The 25,115-nt window shown below is 41.2% G+C and overlaps 1 protein-coding gene across 5 annotated transcripts; it reads right to left on the bottom strand.

Annotated features, from left to right (window-relative positions):
• Positions 1-1,902: 1,902 nt before the first annotated feature.
• Positions 1,903-25,115, bottom strand: IREB2 (iron responsive element binding protein 2). Of its 5 annotated transcripts, none has more exons than XM_030496742.1 (22): positions 25,009-25,115; positions 23,617-23,706; positions 20,270-20,435; positions 19,036-19,173; positions 16,825-17,046; positions 15,100-15,169; positions 13,772-13,955; positions 13,058-13,197; positions 12,094-12,265; positions 10,623-10,723; positions 10,039-10,155; positions 8,603-8,762; positions 7,750-7,885; positions 6,956-7,040; positions 6,235-6,391; positions 5,822-5,946; positions 5,430-5,534; positions 4,998-5,140; positions 3,988-4,135; positions 3,779-3,901; positions 2,927-3,112; positions 1,903-2,318 (listed from the first exon to the last, which is right to left on the bottom strand). In XM_030496742.1, exons 1-22 carry the CDS (start codon positions 25,025-25,027, stop codon positions 2,208-2,210), a joined length of 2,898 nt encoding a protein of 965 aa, XP_030352602.1. In that variant the 5' UTR covers positions 25,028-25,115; the 3' UTR covers positions 1,903-2,207. The 5 variants fall into 5 exon arrangements, with proteins under 5 accessions (XP_030352602.1, XP_030352605.1, XP_030352604.1 ...); XM_030496745.1 differs by having other exon boundaries at positions 23,542-23,706; positions 25,009-25,099; XM_030496744.1 differs by lacking the exon at positions 10,039-10,155.

Raw genomic sequence — 25,115 nt, 5'->3', positions numbered from 1 at the left:
GCTAGCTTTATGGATAGCGACATCTCATGAGATTGCACTGAACTTCAGAACACTGCTTTACCTCCACATGGCTGCATCACTGCCGCCTCCTGAAGCAAGGAGCATGTCACTGCACGAGAGAAGGCAGGGGCTGTGTTCCATTCCAGCATCAGCCACCACAGGAGTTTTCAATAGGCTTGTCATGGTTTTATTCATCATCCGCACAAGGCATCATTATGTGCCAGCACTAAATTCCTATTTGCTCCCCAACAACGAACACACATTTTCTTGAACTGAATTATACCTTTGAGCTGGGGAAAAGAAAAGTATTAGACACTGTTGTGCAAGAAATAAGATCTGCTCAATAACTGGATAAAATTAGCACGTGTACCACAGAACAGAAACTCATTCAGCATTCATTTGAATACGGTATTCAAAAATGCATTGATTTATCATCCGTATCAGTGGTAGGAGTCACCGGAATGGTTTTTATCTGGACTAAAGGAAAACCACAGCAAAACTAATGAAATATAGAAACAGACTATACAGAATTTCAAACTGTAAGGGAACTTTGTCCAATCAAGTAAAAAAGGTGTATCAGAGTTATGCCAGTGACCTCGAAGTAATTTGTCATTTGAACTGTCAAAAAATACTGTCTTGTGATGATATAATTATGCCAGGGTTGGGGTTTTTTAAAGGAAAGTCAGAAACACACTATTTGAAGATTTGAATGGTGCATCTGTCAGGTTTACAAGTCAACTGCCTTAGTGTCTGGTTATAAACTGGAAGCAGATGTAGTAAAGCTAATACAGTCCTCTCAAAAGTTTTGATATTTAAGACAATGTTTATCAAGAACAACAGATCTTAAAGCAAAACCTTGACCCTTTCTTGTCAAGTTACTGCAGCTTTGTCCTTCAAAAGAAATTAATCTCTATGCAAACCCTAAGTGGTGTTATGAAGCTTTTCAAGATACAGGAACACATAAACAGGGAAGACTCACTTGGGCAGATTAGAAGCTGTTAATGCTTAGTTAAGTGGTAAAACAAGCACTTGTGCAGAAACTGTGCATCTTCTGTCAGTATTCAACATGGAACAGAGCTTTTCCCATCAGTGTGCTGACAATTACATTTAGGGAAGCTGCAATGGCACAAGAGCCAGGTTTGTTCAGTGTTCTGGGATTTCAGCAGGGGAATTTGATGCTTGTTTGGAAAAGCTGTAAACAGCAGATGAGAAAGCATTAAAAGGCAGAATGGCTGCCTTGACTATAACATCTGACAAGTACAACTTTTTAGACATGGGTCGTATTTAAAGCACAAGAATTTAAACAGTCCTAATGTTTTTAAACATTTTTAAAAGTTAAAATCCTAAGGGGAGGAACTTTGTTTAATGATACTGCAAACAGCACCGTAACAACTGGTGTCACAAAGGACAAACTGCATCCCTTGAAGTAGGTGGGACAAGCTTCAATCGGACACTGCAGCTTCCCAAAGGCCGGGGTGCTACATTTAACTGGCGTGAGCAAAGTAACTGTGAGCATGTTGTTGAATGCAGAGATGTTTGCCATACTTCTAAGCACACAATATTTCATAGCGTGAGCAGTTTTACATCTGGGTTCAGATGAAATATAATCCCATACTAAAGGTAAGGAAGTCCTGATCTGCAGTACAGGATACCAGAGGCCTCATGTGGACTGCTTTTTTGAACATCCATAACCTATAGAGCAAGTTCAAAACTGAGGGTCTGTTTTAAGCTCTGGATGCAAAATAAATAATAATAATGAAATTATATGTGGCCTTTACCATTCCATACCATCTGCTACCCTACAACCATCACACAGAGCAGTACACAGATTTACAGGTGCAAGAACTGAGCGGAAACAACTGCACAAAGTCTCCTGACATAATAACCTTCAGCACGATCAGGTTCAGATTTTGCATCGTTTATTTACAAAATGGTCTGATAAAACATCCCCTCCATACTTACAGCTCTCTCTGCCACAACACACATGTTGATTTTAGCAATGTTTAATAGCACCATTAGAATATTATTTAAAATCAGGAAGGATCTTGTTGCAGTAACAATGATTCACAATCTTTTACATCCATGGACGAAGTAACTTTGAGCACACTAGGACTGTTTGCAGTTCCACAGTACAGATTCCTGGGTTCACACAAGGCATTTTCAGCATTACCAGTTATGCAAGGTACCCATATCAGTCAGTCAGTCTACTATAAGAATCTTCGAGCCACAAAGTTCAGACTTCCACCATACTTGTATAAAGTTATCTCCATGTTGTTTTCAAACAAGGCAATCACGCTGAATACTTTTCCAGTGCTTGTCTTCAAAAGAAAAGCAAAAAAGAGAAACCAGTTAAGAGTTTTGTTTTCAATTCCCTTTGCTCATTTCTCAGTTAACATTCTAACCCCACATTTTGATCAAGGCAAGCAAATTCTGCCACTGCAGATCAGAGACACTGCTGGGAACAGAATGAAGGCCCATTTTACTCCACGGTGTAGATCCAGCTGGGAGCATGCTACGTACCTGCTGGTGATAAAGGCAAAGCCATTTCCCTAAGATGGCACAAAGCATGTTACTATGGGCATAGCATGGGTTACTATGGGTCTCTTACACAGAATGGAAAGCTGAAGCCTCTCTCAAATAGTCACATCCACGTCTTAAAAAGGACCTGAATGAGACACAAGACTCAATTCTACCCTTACACGGTGTCTGTGAGGGGGGAAACCACAGCCCAAAGAACAATCAAGGATTTCAGGTTGCAATACTTTGGGCGACTTCAATAACCACAGCAACCTACTATAAGCTTGCTGGCAAAGAGAATTAAGTTCTGGGGTTTTATCCTGCTTTCCATCATCAAGATTAACTTCTTTCTGTGCTTTCAATTGTCAGTACATTCAAAAGAGAAATGAAAGAAATATTGCAAAGATACCCTAATATCCAAAGTCATTCCAGGCGACAGCTCTGGAGGGAACAATATAGAAAATTGCTCTCTGCCAGTGAGACCCAAAGTACTTGGATTTTCCCCAGGAAGAAACTGAAGTGGAGCTATGCCAATCCCAATCAACTGGCTTTTATGAACCTTCTCATAGCTTTCAGCCAGGACAGCTTTAACACCCTGCAAAAAATACAAGCGATTTTGTATTTCAGTACAATAGTCAGCAAAATGCAGAAGTAAGCTTCAAATACACATTATGTCCTTGCAATTCTTAATCTTGCAATTCAAACTGAATAGTAAAGCAGTGCTTTGTATGAGTTCTATACATAAGTAAGTAGGTAACACTTTTTAGCTGTACAGCTACATGAAAGGAAATGAACCAGAGCAAGCCCATACAGCATGAGATGGAGTTTTACAACAGACAGTGACCATGCTGTGGTTAGCAGGTGGAAGGTCCCAGGCCAAATGCAATTGCTTCCATTACTCCACATGAATAAATGACTGACTCAGAATATATTCTGAGCACTAGTGGAAATCAGTCTCCAATAGCTGGATATGTAGTACCCCACAGAGACCAAACGGAGGTCATCACTAGATACAGAACAATTTATCTCTATGTCTGGAGTCTAAAACAGTAAGTTAATTAGGAAATTCAGATTTATAGATTCTCTTCTATGAGGGTTCTAGCAAAGACATTATTGAGAAGTCTTAAAACCAAAATGTGATATTATTTTCAGCATTGAGGACAGTTTCTGAACACATTTATGCCCAAAACTAAACAATCTGTTTTCAGATATTTCCAGATAACACAAAGACACACCCCAAAGCCAAACAAACCAGCAGTACCAGTAAAAAAGGCCCTTTTGCAGCCCAGTCTCTTGAGCTACCCAGTCCATACTTCTTTCCTGCCAGAATAATTACGGGGATGCCTTCTTTCTGGTAGAGCTCTGCTGCTTCAAACACATCTAGCTGTGGAGGAAGCAAGTGAAACAGTGAGTGAGCTGAAAACCTGCTGCACAGGTTCAGAGTCACTCTGTAAACACACACATCTTTACCGTTTGTCCTGATGGGAAATGAACTGTTTTGGGAGCTGGTTTTCCTATGAACTTATTCAGAAGCTTGATATTTGCAAAGGTACCTCTTGTCATCACAGCATCGTTACCTCTTCGAGCTCCGTAAGAGTTGAATTCCCGAGGTGTGAGTCTAGAATAAGAATAATATTTAAAAGGGAATCAATTAAAGACAATCTGGTTTACAATGATATTATGATTTTTATAATCATTATTGCAGCATCTCTTAGTTTTCAGTGCAAGACGTAAAGAACTATTTGTCCAACAAATGCAGTTATAATAAATCATGAGCCAAATGTGTAAACCATTCCTACATTATTCACGAAGAAAACTGCAATTTTACATTAATTTTTTATGACTTTTTTTATGGAGTGCTACAAGCAGTACAGTACAAACTACATGAGAATTATGGTGAGACTGTTCCAAGAAATAAGCCTGTTTACTAATCCTCTTAGCGCTACCAGCATATTTATTAACAAGCATTTTACCAAAATGAGAGCTTTACTCCTAAATCAAATGACCATCCTGGGATTACAGGCCCATTAAGTCCAACTCTGTTTCTCATAATACTTCTCATTCAGACTGAAGGCAATAGTTACAGAGGAGTCCACACCACAGGCTATTATTTGTCATGCTTCACTGATACTGCAATAATTACACACCTTTGCAATATAATGCAACAATCTAATTTCCGAACCATTCAGCAGCAGCTCAGCACTTTGTGTTCTGTGTCTTTTGGAATTTCAGTGGAATTTCTGCTGCAGGATGCCCACTGATGCAGAGGTGAGTTACAGCACCAGTCACTTTCATTTAGAAAACCTGGTTTCATTCTTTTTCGAACTTACAGACACCAGCAACAGTTACTATTTTGCTTATCCACGTACAATCTCCACTTTATGCAGTCAGGCATAAAAGGAAAAGCAATAGTGCTGATCAATTATTTGGCATGGGAAGCAGCGCTCTGATATAGAGCTGTTAATATGAGAAGTCCTTACCCTTTGTTGGTCAGATACTTCGCAGCAGCACTACTCCTTGCAATGCTTCCAGCAGGGGATATGTGATCTGTAGTTACCGAATCTCCCAGATAGAGCAAGACATGGGCATTTTCAATCGGTTGTGGTGAAACTGGTTCTTTGGCCTGAAAAGGAAGGGGCCGGGGAGGGAGGGAAAGGACAGACAGACAACAACAAAAATGTAAGATATATTTTTCTTACAAGATCCTTATATGCATAAGCCATAGCTGCAGTATATGAAGGCACACTGATGTACAGGCTCCACTTGTTCCAGAGATCCAAACAGTATTTAAAGACTGAGAAATATTAGTGATAATCAAATTAGTCACTCGAACAGCGAAGCTTTACTGGAATAGCTATTCTGATACTTAAATGTAATGCATATCATCTGGTGGATAGATCCAATGTACTTACAAGTTTATCAAAAAAGGAAGGACATCTGATATAAGTAGATTTTAAATCCCAGGGAAATAAAGTCGATTCAGGTGCTTCCAGTAGATTCCATCGTTTGTTTCCCTTCTACAAAAAAAAGTAACCAAAAAGAACAGAGAAATAGGTTTATAATTTTTACATTCTGAAACCGAAGACTTACTGGTGGTTTTCTTTTTCATTTCTATCCTGTACTGCAAGTTACCTCAGTGGATATTACTTAACAATCAGTATTTATTACAAGTACCCATCTCAGTTTAGTCCTCCTTTACAGTAAGGGAAAGGACTGACAAACCAATCCGATTCAGCTGGAAGATACTACAAAGCTACAATGAAATGCAATCTTTAAGTTATGTAGAACAAAAGACCATTCTTGCCTCCATTTTCTCTTTCAACTCCTTAAACATAGCTGATATCACACACTCCTCCTCCACAGCATGAAGTTCTTTCCGGGTAGGCCAAATATCTCGTAGGTAAATGCTTTCGCCATTGAACCCAGTGCCTGCGGAAGATTTAACAGAATAGTAATTGTGAAGAATATTAGACTTAATATTTCTATTAGAATACAAATATGTCTATATTCAGGTATTCAGAGATGGTACCAGATATGCAAAGAATTTCATCAGTTAAGTGGATGCTTTGTTTTAGCTAGGAGCAACACCAAAACACAACTGTGCTTTCTCTTCATTCCAAAATGCATGTGAAGGAACCTCTTCCGAATATGTATTAGATGCAGAAACCTCTTCTACATATGCATTAGATGCAGAAATAGATGTAAGGAAATACTTACCCAAAGGCTCAGTTTCAAAGTCTATTCTGACCGTGCCTGCAATAGCATAAGCAACTACTAGCGGTGGAGAAGCAAGGTAGTTGGCACGGACACAGTCACAGAGACGTCCTTCAAAGTTCTTTGTTCCAGACAACACTCCGCAGGCAATTATATCCCCCTGAGAGGAAGAGCCATGGATGTTTTTCTATAGGACTTTGCAGTACTTCAACAGTTTATGCTATTTTTTGTTGACTAAATCAAATGTGCTTTTAGCGTTCCACTTCAACTATTTATTCTAACACTTCAATTGAAAGGCATTTTGCTCTCCCACCACCCTTCCTCCTTCTCTTCCTTTTCACTCTTGACCCTCTGACCACTTCACTGAACTCCTCCCTTGTATTTTATTTCTTGTATTCTTTTTTCCTTCTTCACAGCAGAAGGATGCTGCAGCTGTTTAGACACTGCTGGTTAAAATCACTCGAGCACATAGCTCTTTAAAACCCATTTACAAAACAAAATCTACATATTGCTTCCTCCATAACATTAATCCTATGTATTTATCTTGTAATTTAGATCCGTATGCTACAAATACTATTACATTTACTTTACACAGCAATGAATTACCATGGTTTCTGACATGCAGATGTGCTAAAACATCATGCAAAGTCCAAACCAACAATAAAGTATATTTTGCACTTGGTGAGAACTGCATTTCTGTACTCAACAAGCCTTAGAGCTTTACCTGCTTGATTGCATTCCTGATGGCTTCTGGCAAGGGGGCAGTGTTTCCAACACAGGTCGAACACCCATAACCGACAACCTCAAACCTACATTGGAATGGAAAAGAACAATCAAGTAACACATTAAATGATTACAAGCAGTTTGTTAGCAAAGTAGCTTTTCTTTCATTAGCCATCACTAAGACAATTTTTTTCTTTGACAATTAAGACTTTTTAGGACGTTAGCACCAGACACCACATCTCACTGATGCAAGCAGGAGGATAGAAGGCAACATTTTTGCAATCAATCAAGATAAGTCAAATAAAGTATCTCTAGATGTTGTTAGTTCCATAACTAACAGCAAAGCAAAGGCAGTAATATTCCTCACAGAACACAGCTGGGCACCATTACAGAATTATGCACATACTCTAGTTACTGCTACAAAGCAACCAAAACCAGGCCAAGCAACCCACAACAGCAGCAGCGTTAAGAAAAGACTAATACAGATTGTCCCAATAAATTTACACCCAGGTTCCACTTTTAACATACATCAACAAGTGCATCCTTTCCTGTAAGACACTTACAATTAAGTAGGTCACTACTGAAAAAACAAAGGTCCGAGGAGGTAGAGAGCTACACAGTCAATTGTAAGGTGGGAATAAAATACAACTTTAAGCCAGCAAGTAGTTAAAATGACAATCTAGTAAGTTCAGAATTAGCTACCCAAAATGAACAACCACCATATTTATCAGCCTGTACAAACCCCCTGTGTGCTATTGTCCTGAAGTGACAAATGAAGTGGGAGTCACAACTTACCCAAGCTTACTGAGGTATGGCAATACTCCACTTGAACTGAGGTAATGTGTAACCATTCCACTGCCTGGTGATAAACTTGTTCTTATGTAGGGCTTAACCACTAGGCCAGCTTCAACAGCCTTTTTGGCCAGAAGTCCTACAAAAAAAAGCTTATATTTAGTATATCCCTTAAAAGAACATCTTTATGTTACCTTAAATTAAGCATAAACCCCCCAGAGGATCAGTAGACCTTCAGTTTATTATTAAAGCAACTATTTGCCTGAATAAAGTTTCTTAACTCATAACAATGATTCAGGTTTTTGTTCCCATTCCTATAATGTCAATGTCCACTTTCTTTTCTGTAAGAAAGAACTCTCTTTCCCATGTTCTAGTTGGCAGCGCAAATCCATTTATTATTCTTCTACACAGGCCACACAGCCTCAAAAGGAAGCTTGCCTTGCCCCAGAAGCCCTCAAAATAAGCAAGCAGGGTCTGACAGAGGAGTAGCTGTTCTGGGACAGCTTGCAGAGGTACGGCACATGCTCCTTAACTTGTGACTACAGCACAGACCGACTGCCCAGCAACTCCTGCATCAATTGTGCATCCATCTGAAGACAGCCCTGACACTGGTGACCTGCTGAAATACTACCCAACATAAATATTTTGTCATTACTATCATTAACACCGGTTTATGTCACAAATCTTAAGATTGTATTATTGAAAAGTAATTTTCATTACATAATCTCCAGAACATACAAGGTTAAAGCTAAAAGTTTAGTGTCAAACCTTTAGGTCAAATCATTAAAGAACCTGCACAAGTGAAGGTAAAGGCTGTGTAATCACAGAGGCACCATCCAGGCAGTCACTAACGTACCTGCAGCAAGCATGACAGATGGATTACAATTGTTTGTACAGCTGATTACTGCAGCAATGACAATGCAGCCGTGAGATAGCTTGTATTCATTTCCTTCATACTGAACAGGTACAATGTCATTCTGTTTCTCAACTGCAATCTGAAAGCCTTTAACACCAGACTGGATGAAAAAAACCACACACATTAGCAGTTACTACAGCACAGGAAGTATGATATTTACAGCATGATCAAGTGAACCCTCACTTTAAGGTAACACTCAGCTGTCCCACTAGGAACCCCCTGAAGAGATTTTAAAAGCCACACTCAGTTCACACCTCTCTCCATACAGACACTGGTCTCATCCTTTTTTATTCATAATTGCTTTACCTTTGCAACAATTGCAAACAAATGCCAGTCAATGCATGGCTGATCCCACACGTTTCTTGCTAACCAGGAAAGAACAATCCCTGACGAGTACATGTCTACTTCTACACAATATTTGTTTCTGAATTAGAGGAATACCTAGGATTTTTATTGGAAGAGGATGATACCTAAAAGTAAGTTAGGTCAATAACATTGCATACCCTCAGCTCTTCAGCACACAGTCATCCCCCAAAGGTCCCTTTCCACCTCAACCACGCTGTGATCTGTGATCAGTTATCATTTCTCTGAGCACAACTGATCATTCTGTATTATACATCTCCTTACAAGCCAGAAATATTCAAACCAACAGCAACTATTTTTACAGTGTCTAACTGTGTATATTTCTAATACTGCTGCCAGTCTTCAAGTTCGTCATAAACACTAAAAATGAAGAGGCATTCCTGTATCAGCTGCATTCTCAGCTACTTATGCATATCCCTAACCAAAAATACCACCTTCAGAGTAAACACATTTCCTCAAGGAAGTCAAGTTGAGAGGAAAAATCATTTGCTAACTTAAGAACCCAGAACACCAATTAGATACAGATCATGGCAGTCTTTAGGCATCACCCTTAAGCTATGATGACTTCTCTTTTCTTATGCTAATTCTGTTTCGGAATGTAAGTAAAATACAGCCATTAAAAAAACTCTAGAAATGAGTAAATGTTTCTCAAGCTTATGCTATTTTGTGCTATTTATGCTATAAACCCCATGGCAGAGGGGTTGGAACTAGATGATCTTAAGGTCCTTTCCAACCCAAACATTTATGATTCTATTTATCACTTAAAGGTTTCTTCTCCTTAGCGATCTAAATAGTGAAATTGAGGATTTTCCTAAGTTCATGTTCCTGATGAACACACCTATGATTTACCAGCTACTATCCTCAGGACATTTGTCAAGCAAGAATAATATCGTTGGATAAGCTGTTTATCTACTCATCAGGACAGCTCAGCTGGTATGCAAGGAGTAAGCAACAAATTTCATTCACATAGGTCATAGGAAGTACCTTTTGAAGAGTACATCAGGTGTACAAACCTTTTCATTTAAGCAAGCTTGGAAGTCACTTTTCATGTTATTAACAGCCACTCTGTCTTGGGACCTCTTGGGGCCACTGACATATGGAATTATAGAACTTAAACTAATTTGCACAACCTACAAAATACAAGAAACAAAGAAAAAACATGCATCATCAATCCCAGCCCAACAGCACACTGAGTAAACTCGAGATATCCAGGACCTATTTTACTTAAAATTTGAGTGTTGTGAGACATGAAATCTCTGGGCTCCCATTTTCAAGCCCACCCACTGTAAAGGGCTACCCTACTCACTCAAAACATTTTAATACTACCCCTGACTTTTCTACCATCTGTAAGACTTATCTCACCACTCAGGACTGGCAGGAATTCTGCATCTGTTAGTTGACATTAACTGTATTGTGCTTCCCTTCTTTCTCCCAGCCCCTCTATATTTTGCAACATACGCTGCTTCTCAAAATTGTGACTTATTAAATGCAGCTTTTATTAAAGCAATAAAAATTACAGAAGGAGACAAATTTGCTAAGTCAGCAGTAGTTATTCATTATGGGAATCACATACAAACCCAAGTCCTTTCAAGCATACCTGGGAATACTCAGGTTCTCTGGAAGAACTCTCATCACTCCTAAATAACTTCACAGCTTTAAGATACGCTTCCATGACCTCAAGCTTGGCCTTGTCAAAACCTTGAGAAGGTTATTTCAAACATGAGAAAAGTCATATTAAAAAACCATAAATAAACCAAGCAAACAATTCGCAGAAATTTGGACTTTCAGCATATCATCCCAAGCACTTTTTTCCAAGGACACCACTTCCACTCCCACTAGTAACCCCCAGGAGCTATTCAAGAATTATGCACAATTAGCTTAACTTTCCTTCTTATATCAAGGAACAAAATAAGCTGCTCCAACTCCAGCAGGTGTAACTCTAAATTTACACATTTGTCCCTGACGTTCATAAAGCTTTTCTCCATTAAGATTTACTTGTTTAATACAGATCATGTGCTCAGTTGGCAATAGGCAGTATTAGTGGCTATCATTAGAAACTGTTGCATTTGTGCTGCCCTGAGCAGACAAAACATGTTTGCTGTGCAATTAAAAATGTTTAACTCCTATTTCCAAGTGACAGATTTCAGTTTCAGAAAAGCTCACTAATGTGAATGAGGGTTTTTTGATATCTGTCACCCTGCAGCTTTCTCACTTTGTGACAGTTTGGTAACAAATTGACACCCTTTGAGTTTAGCTTGACAGGTCAATGAAATAATGCTCTTGAAAGGGGAAAAAAAATGTGGAAAAAAAATGGAAATGTGTTGTGATTTGGGTTTTTTCCACTTAGGTTCTTGTAACCACTTTAGATTGTGATTTTGTAGGGACTCTACAGGTGGTTAAGGGATTCATTTCATATTGAGAAGACTTATATTCCATACACTTTTCAAAATATAAATGAGAACTGTCTTACTATATATATAGTATATAGATAATATATATTTTATATACTATATACAATATAGTACATACTGTAATGAGAATTTTCTTTTCTTTTAAAGATTTACACATGCTTTTCAAAACGTGACTCTGGATATTGAAAAATGACATGATGTTAGTAAACCAGGTGTTAGACAAATGGACCAGCCACAAACCTCAAGTGCAGCCAGCTATGCCCAGGCCAGTGCTGTGCACACAAAAACTACAGCCCCACTTCGATACATGGGATACACAGAGACAAAATAAGCCACATTAGAAAACAGCTGCAGGCATGTAACTCAGACTCAAATGCCATGCGCTAAGTGTCCCACAGAACTAGCCAGCAGTAAATCTTATGGCACAAGTTTTGTGGTGGGTATTACTCAGATGCAGGAGATTCTACTGGATAAGAGTTAAGCGAAGCATAGCCCATGTCACAGCCTGTTACTGTACAGCACAATTTTAGACATCAAATCCACGTCAGAATTCTGCAGATAATCCCTGTTTAAGAACTATGACGTTTCAAGCAAAAAATGCATTGCCACGTATCTGAAACACGGAGACAATAAATCACTGCTTTAAGTTCACCTTACCTGTATGCTTTAAGTGCTTCAGCGTCACATTATCAACAGGGAAAAAGCTCAGAATAGCACCATATTCAGGACACATATTTGCTATTGTGGTTCGGTCTGCTACAGACAGCTGGGAAACTCCGCTCCCAAAAAACTCAACAAATTTTCCAGCGACATCAGCTTGCTTAAGATGCTGTTTAAGAGAGGACACAATGATATTTGTTACGGGAAGAGGTACACTGCAAGAAATGCTTGTTACAACAATTTGCAACTAGCCAGTCATAAACATTGAAAACAAAAAGCTGAACCTTAAGGCCCATGTCTGCAACAAAACCCAAGCCCCATTAACATACTGGGTTCTAAGCACCTACACCACACCTCCATCTGCAAACAAGTTCTGTGCATTTCCTAGTGGAGAGCAGATAGATCCTCAGGCATCATGCCAGCAAGAAGAATGGAGTTTCCAAAGCATTTGCAGCTCTTCAGTGCTTTGATGCTCTTCACCCACCACAACAGCAGCAGCCTGCACCACCCTGGCAAAAACCCATCTTCACAAAACAGGTTCTGGAGCTGTACCAGCTCACAGCCACAGACAGACCTTGTGTCTTGCAGGAGTATTTTGGAACAAAAAGGGTTTTCAGGGAAAGTTTCTAATCTAGGGAAGAAGGCCACATGCTGTCAGCAGGACAAAAAGGAAAAACAGGACTTCTCTTCCCTGCCCCAGCCCTGCACACATACTGGGGCTTTTTTAATACATTCTTTACTAAAAGAGGGCCTGTAAATAAAACACTATAGAGGGGAAAAAAAACCCAACCCCTAAACACATTACTTTGGAGGACTATTAAATAAAAATGGTTGGAGATTACTTGTACCTCTCTACACTGCCATAATTAAAGCTATCCCCAGCATTTAATTCAGTTGTCAGACACCACTGGCAGAACTGGCAACACGCTTTGCTTTGTTTGAAAAGGCATCAAACTCTTACCTTTGTAATGCTCACAACAATATCTATGGATGTAGCAAGCGGGCTGGCTGTGCCTGTCAGTTCACACCCAACAACCTCGGGCAAAGTGAGAGTAAGCGGCATGCCCAGCATCACTGCTTCTGTTTCAATGCCTCCAACACCTGGAAGAGGAATATTGGTTACTTAAGCTGATGAAAAGCAGCTTGACACTAAATATGCTGGGGTCCTAAAACTCTAATAAGCATCTTCCTATTAAGCCTAAAGGCTTGTGACAATAAACACTGCTGCTTCTCTCTTATGAGTCAAGTGCATCACTTATCTGCAACCAGGCTACAGCAAGAAATGCACAAGTTCTATTCAATGTTTATACATTAAAAATAAAATGAAGCAAGACTAGTGCTGAAGTTAGACTTCACCCTCAACCAGAGAATACTTTACATCAAAAATTAACTTTCCAAGGGAAACCTTCATACAGATATTATAATGCGTGTACTAACAGCACTTAGTTGAGTATCAATTGGGTTTTGGCTATTTTCTCTTGAAATTGACAAAGAGCAGTTTTTCAATGGAAAAAAAATGTTAGCTGGGATTACTTTTAGACAAAAAGCATTCTGAACAATAATTCAAGACAGAGTTTGTTACGCTTGAGATAGAGACATCCAGTGGAAAGAACACTTTGTCAGTAATGCTTTAGGACACTTCAAAGGGCTACCAAGTTACTCTTAGCATACTTACCCCAGCCCAAGATACCCAAGCCATTTACCATGGTTGTATGAGAATCGGTGCCAACCACGCTATCGGGATATAGGAAATCTTTAACTTCAAAAACAACTCTGGACAAATATTCCAAGTTAACTTGGTGCGCCATTCCAGTCTCAGGTGGGATTATGGAAACATTCTTGAAAACCTTGGAACTCCACTGTAGTTTTTCCAAATTAGAGGGGGGGGGGGGGGGGAAAGAATGGAAAGGAATTCCATTATTCCAAACATATATTAAATTCTTAGAACATAACTGAAAAAACAAGACTAATATGCAAGAACGCAGCACTTGCTATTTATGCAAGTGGCTTTTGCTCATTTATCAAATAGAGGTACACGATCCCCTGGGACTTGGAACATTCTTCATCATCACCACCAAGCATTCATTTCCTGCTGAAGACTGAATCAATAATTCATACTTACCTTTCCACAGCTGGGCTGCATAAATCTCTTACCTTCCAGTTCACACAACTGATCACCTGCCCAGCTAAGACTAGTATTTCGACAACAGAACATAACCACTTGTATTTATAGCAGGATTTAGTTTAGGTTTTATGCTCCTGGGTGAGACTTCAATTTAGAAAAGTGTCTTGAACTCAGGATGCTCAATTTAAAAAAAGCTAACATGGAAACTTGGAACGAGATTCAGTGTGGCAGTTTCCCTCTTTAATAATGTAAAAGAAACCTCCCAGTCCACCCGTATGAAAAGGTTGTTTCACTGGATACCTAAACCATGTGAAATCAGTGGATGAGAATGAAACGCTGATGTTGCAGACCCCTGGCTAGCAACAAAGAGGCCAATGTTCACCACGCAAGATCTGCACCAAAAGCAAGTTTACTGTCACTGTTGCCTCCTCTGAAAGCAGCAATGTCTCTACATGGCCTCCTTTCAACATCTCCAACCCCAGTAAGATTTGTAACAGAAGTATGGATGGGACCAAAGGCATGGAGCTCACAAAAAAGCATTAAAAACACTAATGCTTCATAAATACCTACCTTGTCCACTACCTTAATACTGACAAGAACTAAATCAATGCAGAACTTTTTCCAGTTAGAATTATGAAAGACTATCTCTCCTTTAAGAGACACCAAGCTTTAGAGCTGCTGCTGCCTAATGGTTTTTAAATTCAAAGTCACAAACCGTGTTATTAGCCAATCTTCTGTTCCCTTACTAAATTCAGATTTGAGAGTCTGACACTTCCAAATTACTACATTTATCATCTGAACATGAACACTGGTAGATAAATGGAGCAAGCTCTTCAGATAACCACAACACAATACAAAGCCCACAGGTACAGACATACCTTAAAAAATTGAAGCCTCTCTCTGTTTCTGCCAAATTCCATCTCTTGATTTTTCAATACTGTCTCAGGCCTAGGAAGGTATAAAATTTACAAGCACTGTCATAACTTATATCAAATTACAGACAAACAAGTTGTTGGTTTTGCTTGTTTGATGAAAGACTCACATAAGGCTGCAGCACAATTTGAAGTAATTTATTTGAACAAAGATAATTCCTTCCTTGCAGCAAGATTTCTGTGAACAGTGAAGAATAACTGATTTCATCTGTGCTGTGCTTGAGAGCATGTTTATTCTGGCTACAGTTTGCCTAAAGCATTTGATCTCAAAAATACTTGTTTTAAGAGATCTATACCAAGCACATACTTCAATGCACAGAAGCTTTTTTCCCCTGATCAGAAGTCTTAGAGGTTGCAAATTCAATAGAGTAAAGAACTAAGATGGTCACTAGTTCACATAAAAACATACTCTGTTCAGTACTGGCCCTTAGGCAACTGAGCAGAGCATCAGGGCAATTGTAACTATCCTCCATTCCTGTATTTTTGGCCTCCAAGTCAGTTTTTTCTTCACAAGCACTCATCAGTACAGTCTCATAAAATGAACCATCTTTTCTTAGTATGTGTTATTTATTACGATACTGATACTCGTTATAAAGGAGCAATCCACAATTTAAGAGGAATAACCTCTGCTTGAAGAGGGTGGACAAGGAAGGAAATACTAGGAAGGAAGTCCTCATTTTTCTAGAGGTGTATTTTACATCATGTCCCTTCCCTCTCTGCAGTGACAGAAGGTTAGTGGCTATCCTGCTTTGCAAAGCCCTGAGGGACAGTCATCATTCACACTGCAGCTTAATTAACACCACTGCTGCTTTGCTGCTGGAATCATCAATACTGCTGCAAAGATTCTGATGCTGCATTCCCACACCTGTACTGAGCAGGAGTATCTGCATATCTATAAAACCACCAAGACAATCAGCATCCTGTCACTGTGGGATAGAGATTTGATCAGTTTTTAAATGCAGCACCTGTCCAGCACAGGAAGATAGGGATCTGAGCAGGCCAGCAGACAAAAGAGGTGCAGCTGAAAGAGGAGGATTATGACATGTAATTGTCATAGATGGAATGGTACACAATGACCTGTTAATAATATAGGAAACCTGGAGAAGGCCGATAGATGAAGTTCCCCTGGGCCACTACATACAGGCAGGATACTCATTGAATTTCAACTCCAGGGCAGAGGGACTGTGAGATTCCATAGAAGCTGGGGGATGATGCACAGGCTAGTTCTAGTTCTTAGGTCTTAACAGCCAGAAGCTTTTGAAAAGTTCCCATAGAACAATTTAAAAATTACTTTCAGAAGTAAATCAATCTTCAAGATTTATTCATTGATGTTTACTTTGTAGCAGCCAGAGGATTGCCCCAATGCTTTTCTGTCCCTGTAAAGAAAGGAGGGAAGACTTCAAATTGAATTTACAAATCACAGCCATGAGCCACAGAGCTGGCCACCTGCACCAAGTTTAGTAAAGCCCTTCTTGCAAAACACAAAAGATAATTATTGTCAACTAACTCCAATCTGCTACATCAGACCTGCTTCTAGATGCTGAAACCTGTCTGTGACACATGTGAAGAGAGTCTAGAAGGGTGTTTAGAAGCCAATCCCACCTCTGAACTGCCACAGGCAGTGTTTACCACCACAGAAGGGGACAAATAATTACAAGGAGGGTTTCGTACTCAGGCACGGGCTGGAGATGGAACGGACACAGGATCGGCGTGTTCTCAATCTGCGCAGAGAACTGTCCCGGGTTGCGAGCGGCCTCCCCGGCGCCACAGGGCCCCCTGCAGCCGGCCTGACCCCTGCAGGGCACCTTCCGAGGCTGCGCCTTCAGCGGGGACAGCTTTGCCACCGGCTTCTGCGCATCGCCACCTCCAGGGTTCGGAGCGTTCTGGATTGCACTGCAACAGCGAACACAAGAACAGTTTAGACTTCAGGAATTTTGCTCCTTTTCCTTCTTTGTTTTTCTTTTCCTTTGTCTTTTGCAATGCCTCCCAACGCAAAATATTATCTGTCAAAAAAAAGTTGTTATTTTACAATAACCCCGTTGCAAAGTAAACTACCATGGGATAAGCTCAGTTAAATAACAGTCTGGTAATAAGTAAGTGAACAGAACTGGATTGTCTGAAAGATTAACACCAGATTAACTCCTTCACAGCAGACCAGAGATCTTTACAAGCAGTGCTGCAAAGGCTATGCTCAGGGTTTTAACCTTTCAAGGTAGGTAGAGCATCATCATCCAAGTGGTGGACTTGCTGAACATGTTTCTTTTTAAGATGGTGCCGTACATGTTCTGTTAAATCCACAGAGGAATGATTGCAGGCAAGGCTTTCTCAAGGAAAGAAATGGAACTTCATTATTTAATTAGGCTTTTTATACAAATTCTCAAAGGCTCAGATAAATTTGATATACTATTCAAGTCAGAAGACAGGAAAGTTGGGGTTTTTAAAAACTCAAGTCCATAGAGCATGCTACCTTCTCTTTGTACAATATTCAGTCTTTGCATGAGAGCAAAGAAAGCTTCTTGTGAAAAATGAATTACTTTTTACCTCTCAATATTCACAAATTCAAGGATTCATAATTAAAGCTGCTGCTTTAGAAACATGAGAAAGATACTTAGTTATCCAACTGCAGGATATTGCATGGCCTAAATCCCAGCCTAGTCCACCAGCCTCCTCTGATCAGCCAGAGATGGAAGCTACATAAAAGCAGCACAAACCATCCTGTAGCAAAGGGTTTCTTATCATAGGGCAGCAGCTGCCAAGATCCTGCATGCTTTCCAACAGGGAAACTACAGAGGCCGGATTTATCATTACAAAGCAGCACGTTGAGACCTCTTGCCAGCACTTGGTCTTTCTGAGAATTTTAGGCAAGCCTCATTGCAATCGAATCAGCTGTCCCTCCAGACATGAGGGTGGACCAAGCACACAATGGAAATAACATGTAGGAAACAAAAACGAGCTGCAGCTTCTTGCTCTTCATTCTTCTAATCCTAACCAAACTGAAATCCTCTGTGTTTGGAAGGTCCACACAAACAACTCGTACACCCATGGCCACTTCGCCACAGGCTTGTTCCCACTGAACTGTTAGAATTCCCAAAGAGCTTGAGCAATTGACACAATTCTGCATGAGTCTGCAAGGCTCCACGTTGGAGGGGTGGGGAGAAGATGGAGGGGAGCTGCATTATTTACTTAGCATTTGCTTCAGCAAACACTGAGCAGAACACAAGTTTTTCCTCTTCTGCAGTATTATGCTTCCAGCAAAAGGCAGCCCCAGGCTGTTTTCATCACATTACTGCCTGTCAGAACAATGAAAACCATGTTTCCATTCCCAATACTTCTCCAGGCTCCTACAATTACACTTCTCTCTCTGCAACTATCTGCAGCTTTTTTTAATCTGTGGTAAAATCCAGGCCTGTAAGAAAAGTAAAATCAGTCCTAAGCTATGGGCTGAAATGACAGCCTTTCAGTATGTCCCACAGGATTATAAGCCATTCTCTGGAGCTGTGACAAGGCAGTCACATTTGAAAAAAGAAGGATTTAACACTAACAGTAAAAACAGGGTAAAGCAAAACTACAAACTCCCTCTGCCTCATTCTCTTCAGACATATTATTTTCTGGAAACCATGTCAGAACCAGTTATTGCAGCAATCTCTTGCCCAGAATTTGGGTTGTCAGATGGCTTCAGCTGTAAGCCCTCACCTTTCTCTCCTTCAGGAGTGTTACTTCATCCATTTTTATCCAGCCCTCTTTCAGACACCATCAGGTCTAGCTTCAGGGATCCACACAGGACAAGTGATTTGATGGGGCAGTACCAAGACCAGAGTGACTTTGTACTTCAGTATCACACAAACACACATAGTTCATCCAAAAAAAAGTGAGGTACGTTACCATTTGCTGAAATCAATCTGCAGAGAGTGGTCAACAGTGAGATCAGTTGGGCAGGCAGGATTGACTTTCGCAGGATCTCCTCCAGCATTTCTCACAGCTTCCCTCATGGCAGCAAAATCCACCATTGCTGGAATTCCACTAACAGATGGAAAAACCAAATAGTATAACAACACAGGACATCAACTCACTAAAATACACCAGCTTCTTTTTAAGTCTAGATCTACCCAAGTTCTACTGCAATAATAAACCCCTACTATTCTAATCTCTAAATTCTAAAGAACTTGAAACATTTAAGTTAAGACTTGGTACTTGTTCACAAAAAACAACAGCAGGTTTGAATATAACATACCCAACAAGAGCACAGTAACACCTCAAAGAGGATTACACTCCTCTTTTGACTTGCTATACTTCTGAAGTATCATGGTACTTTACTACAGACCTGATATTTAGATACTTACTACCTTTACAATAGAACCTTGCTATGCAAACAATGAGTGCGTGATACATTTAACACCTTCCTTACAAAGCCATTTCTGAAGCTCGTAGTACTGGACAAAAAAATTCTTGTTGCTACTAAATAAAGTGCACCTGAAGTACAAAACTGAGGACAATGCTTATATGCCACAGTACTGTATAAATGTTCCTGACTTTGCCTGCTAAGCAGAGGTTACCTAATTTTTAGTAATACCACAATTCCTTTTTTAATTCTCTCACTTCTTGATAAATATATGAGTCAGCAAACCAGTTTAGATTTAATATTTGCAAATTGCTGAAGGACTGCCCTTTCAGCTATGCCATACTCAAATCACCAAGAAAGTTAATATCCTAAGAGACTTTTTTTTAAATCTATGTATTATTCATGGATTCAATTGGATTACATACACTTGTAGAGTAAGCAATATTTAATCTGCAGTTATCTCATGTATTTCAGTGAACTGTCAGCCATCTGCCTGCAGCCAAAATGTCACCACTTCCATTTGTGTTTTGGCTCTTATCCTATACAGTGCTCCTTGTAGGCCAACAGCTTCAGCCTCGCCAACCTGTGCTGAAACCAGGATACCCTGTGGAACTCCTACACTTACATCACATGGCATTAGCACGAGGAGCACTGTGAAGCAGTGCACAGGTTCCTACTGATGCTTTGGTGCTAGTTATTTTCAAGGCAAGGAATTATACATACAAGCCAGCGAGGCTGCAGGGGTTGTGTCAGTGGTTCCAGCACACACACACTTACGTGAAGTCTTGAAGAACAACTCTGGCAGGACAGAAGGGCACTTCAACATTATTCTGTTTTGTCTTCCAGTCTAAGATGTTCATAGCATCTGTTTCTTTCACTAAGAAGCCATCACAGTTACGGACACTGGATTCAAACAGCACTCGTATGGAATAAGGCAGAGAATCTAGGGCAAAACAAAGGAGCTCAGTTAGTGCAACACCTTCAGCTTCGGTAGTCCTTTAACAATTACAATCCCAATGTTCTAAAGAATTCCACTTTGCTAGGGACTGGAAGGATGAGAGCTCCCGGAGCCTGCTCTTCCAGTTGCCTTGGGGTTTGATCTTCATTACACAATATGGAACATACATTGCAGAGGCTGAGTTATCATATGGGATTGGAATGGAAGATACCAATGGCTTGACCACACTGTGTTAAGGCAGTGACATTTAAGAAGGTATGCTATGCTGGCAGGAGAGGGATGCAAGGAATCTAGAGCTGGGATTACTGATCAGAGGTGGTGGTGGGGAAGCAACAACAATTAGATTATTAATAAGTATTTTTTCAACTGTGAATTTCACCCTTTTGTTACTTGAGATAAAGCCAAAAGCATCCGATGTCAGATTATGTTTTTAAATAAACAGTGATATTAAGACCAGAAACTATTCTGCCACACGCCCTAAAATTAAACCCATTTCATAAAATATAAAAAATGACAACATTTCACCCAATACAACTTCAGTTTGTTACTGATCTGGATTAAGGTATTGACTAGAAACAGCTTTCTGCTGTTTTCTGCTAAAAAATTAGGGAACTGGACATGAGAATGAAAGAAGTGGGAGGAAAAAAAAGCAGCAGTGCTACTACTCACTGCTAACAGCAATAAAAAAATCAGTATTGATTTCTCTCCAAATCCCATTATTTCCACAGCACCATGCAAGCAGACAAATGACTTTGGGAACAGTGAGAAATGTTAAAAACTAGTTGTAAGAAGAGGGTGAAACAATTCAGGTCAGGCTTTAGCAAAAAAGTTAAGATTTGGTGGTCTCAACCTAACCCACAGGTTTGATCACAAACTGTTAATACAGGATTTACTGACCCTGTTCTCTCTGGATGTCTCTCAGATATTACCCGTTGTTGTTTCATTAGACAAATCACTCAATGTAAGAATGTTATCAAAACCATGTCTAATAAGCTGTAATGCCACCACTCACTTGGTTTAAAAACCAAGTTACCAGAAGAAAATTATTATGCCTTTTCTTGCATTACAAGTAGTATGTAGTGCATCCTTAGAATTATAAACCTAAGTGTCCAAAGGGCTGCTTAGCAGCCAGCAGCTATGGAGAAGCGACTACCTCTCTCCATTAGGCACTAGCAAGCTCACACCTGCAATGTTGTGCCTAATTTTGGGCCTCTCCAGAAGCAGATCTCAAGAAATCAGATCACATCCAGCAAAGGGTCTTCAGGACTGCTGTACTTGACAGAGGAGCAGCTGGGAGACCTGGGTTTGCTCACCCAGACAGAAAGCTGTAGTGAACTAACTGTAGCCACCCGCAACCCAACAGGAACTGCAGAGAAGGGGAGGCCTGACCTGGCTTCTCAGAAGCACAAAGTGAAAGGACAAAAATAAAGTCAGAAGCTGCAGAAAGGGACACTGTGACTGCATACAAGCAAAAAGAAGTTCACAGAGGCGGTGGTTAAGCACAGGATCAGGAAAGGGAGTTGAATCTCCATCCATGCAGATTTGCAGAGCTCAGCTGAGAAAGGCTCTTCAAGTTCACTCCAGTCCCAGCAAGCAGCTGGACTAGCTCTCCAGATGCCTCCTCTGCCCTAAATCATTCTGAGTTTGTTCTAGCTACCATTGTCCCCATAACTGAATACTATTTTAAACACTAGAAAATCAGATTCTCCCTAGTAAACAGGCAAGTAAATCAATTACCTTTTACATTTGGAATCTGATTAATTTAAACAGGCCCTTATTGTCAGATTATAGTCAGAAGCCTCAAGGCAAAGGGCAAAGAGGTAAAACCCCAAATTATTGTTCCAGCAACAAATGCAATGAGCAATTCCAGATGCTGGATTTGCCCATCAGTGCTGTCCCATACAGTGTCTATGTTTTATTTAACATCTTGCTAATAGTAGTTAATACGAGGCTTCCAACTTCTGCACACAAGTTTCTATTGGAAGGCAAAGACACTCTCAGCCTAGTCTATTTAGATTCCCTAAATTCCTTCTCCAAACCTCTTCAGGAACATCTGCTGCTGCTTCAAGCTTTATGGCATGTCTTAGCAGAAAGTTCTATCTTCTCTATGCATTTCCACTCCCGTCACAAGGCTGTTCAAAAAGCTGTTGTAGAACAGAATGGTTCTGTTACTACCACACTACTGCTTCTTCCTGGGCAAAGCCACTCGCATGATTATTGGAAAGTTTAACTTCATTATTGCAAGCAGAACTATGCACATGGCTGTTGCACAGAAGTTCCAGCACAAGTTCTCTTCTCTCTTCACTTCAAACAATAGAGGAGCACTTACTGCTGTCAAATATGAGTTTTAAGTGAACTATCCACAGGTAATTTTTTAATTAAGAAATACATCCCAAATTCCGTGAATATAGGAGAGTAAATCAGACCTTACAAAACTGAAATAAATAATCCCAAATAGCTTTAATATGTACCGCAGTACTTCAGGAGTTTAACGTGAAGGCAAAGGGAGAGAATAATGAAAGTATGTTTCGACTATCTGCAGGAGTAAGGCTGTTCCAGCTGACACTGATCTGTAGCTGTCTCCATCTGCAGTCATCCCCATCACACAAGAACATGCTTTGTATTTTTCCAGTAGGGACCCAGACACACAGACCCAATAAAAGTCTTTTTGGCACGTACCACTCCGTGTTGTTACATATTAATGACATGCTGAGATGAAGCAACTGTATAAACACCACAGAAACTCACCTTTCTGCAGCAACTGCAATAGAAGCAATGTTCAAGTAAACTCGCAGTTACCCACTATGTGAAATTGCTGGTGAGGGGAAACGAGAACACCAACCAGCAGTACAAAATGATGGTAAAAACCATATCTATTTTTGAAGTGCTGTCACTTCACTTTTTCCAAAAGACAAATTATTCTGATCTGGAGTACTGCTGACAACTCCAGTAGCACCTGCACTTTCTCCCTTACTGAGAAAAGGCTACAAGTATTGCCCCCTACCAACTTCATCAAGCAGTAAGACCAGAAAATGAGCAGCTTTCAAATACATCCATTAAGAATTCCCATATTGGTGGTTGCATCTCCTACCATTTCACAGCAGTACGTGGTGCATGTTTACTGCTGGTACCATCCAAACTACAACCACCCAGAAAGCATCATTACCATACTTGGCGCCTCCGAGCTTTGAGACATTGTAGAACTTCTTCTGTGGATAGTTTTCTAATGCTTCAATTACGGGCTGGTAAGGGCTTCCTGCGGGGGAGAAACAAGAAAGTTACGGCCATGAAAGAATGGAAGGTTTGAGCACTAGTAGCGGACTCATAACAACAGCTTTTTATTCTGGATTTTACCAAAAAATAACATGCCCCTAGGGCTATAAGTGAACTGGAACATGAAAAGGTTTCTAAATGGATTGGAACACCTAATGATGTAGATGGGTGACTAAGACGAAATGTAAAAGCATCTGTAATACCAGGTACACACAGGTCATGCAGGTAATCAACACAGTCACACGCCTGAATACGTTTGACCTTTATTGTCTCAGTTTACCATCTGCAAAACAGGATAAATGCACCTCACCAACTCAGATAAGAGGTACAGGTTTTAATACAGCAGAAAACACCAGGCAGCAAGCACCAGGCTAATGACAAGCCAACAAGAGACAAAAATAAACCTCATAACAGCTTCTAGGTGGAGAGAATAAATAACTTCTTCAGAGAAGCAGTGCTTCACAAAAAGAACATTCTAATTCAATTGCTGGCAAACTAAAGGGGTAGTGCCAATGACAGAGTCCCTCAGGCCTAAAGAGCTTCATTTAATAAAAGTTTAAGGAAACAAACCGTAGATGACAAACAGCGAGGAAAATGGTGTTGGTTCTGACATCACCGAGCACAGCCAGCAAACGCTGGATCTGCAGCACAACACTTGCCCTTTGTTTGCTTTGATCTCAACGCACCACAGCCACACTTCCATCGCACAGCCAGCGCTCCACCACCGGCAGCTGACAGAAAACTGCGTCACCCCAACATCCACACAACGAACACGACCCCGGCCTCGGCGGGTACCGGTCAGGCCTCACCCCGCTGTGGGTAACGCCACCCCTCGCTCGCCGCAGCGTTTGCGGCGGAGGGAACCGAAAGAGGGACAAGAACGGTGGCTGGGAATAACGGGAGGCCCGGCGGGACGGGCGCAGCGCCGCGGCCGGGCGCCCCGCGCAGCCCAAGCCGAGAACAAAGCGGCTGGCGCGGCGGGGGCAGCGGGGGCCCGGAGCGGCGAGTGGCGGGGGGGGACCCGCCACCGGCTCGGCAGCGCTCGGGCACAAAGGGCCGCCACACAACGGCGCCGAGGGAGGGGACAGCGGGCCGGGGGCGTGAACCGCCTCGGGCCGCCGGGGCCGCGCTCGGGGTAGGCCGGGCCGGCGCCGCTCCACCGCCAGCTGATGCGGAGGGGGCGAGGCGGCGGGCACGGGCTGCGGGGGTCGCGCCGGGTCGGGCAGCGGCGTGCGCCGGGAGCGGGGGCCGCGGCACGGCGAGGGGCGGGCGCGCTCACACTGACCTGGCCTGGCAGGGTCCATCGCTGGCGACCATATTAGCGCTGCGGGGCGGGCGGCGGGGGCCGGGGGGAGCGGGCCCGGGCGGGGCGGCCCCAGCTCTCGCGAGACT

This window comes from Strigops habroptila, chromosome 9 (genome assembly GCF_004027225.2).
Source record: "Strigops habroptila isolate Jane chromosome 9, bStrHab1.2.pri, whole genome shotgun sequence".
Taxonomy (NCBI): domain Eukaryota; kingdom Metazoa; phylum Chordata; class Aves; order Psittaciformes; family Psittacidae; genus Strigops; species Strigops habroptila.
This window is presented reverse-complemented; position numbering and strand designations above follow the sequence as displayed.

Bases quoted from the DNA above. Each gene is read 5' to 3' on its own strand.
- IREB2 (XM_030496742.1), bottom strand. The intron at 15,170-16,824 runs GTACGAAACCCT...ATACCTTCCTAG, and splicing joins CATCTCCAGCCCGTGCCTGA to GCCTGAGACAGTATTGAAAA. The intron at 5,947-6,234 runs GTAAGTATTTCC...AATCTTCCGCAG, and splicing joins CTTTGAAACTGAGCCTTTGG to GCACTGGGTTCAATGGCGAA.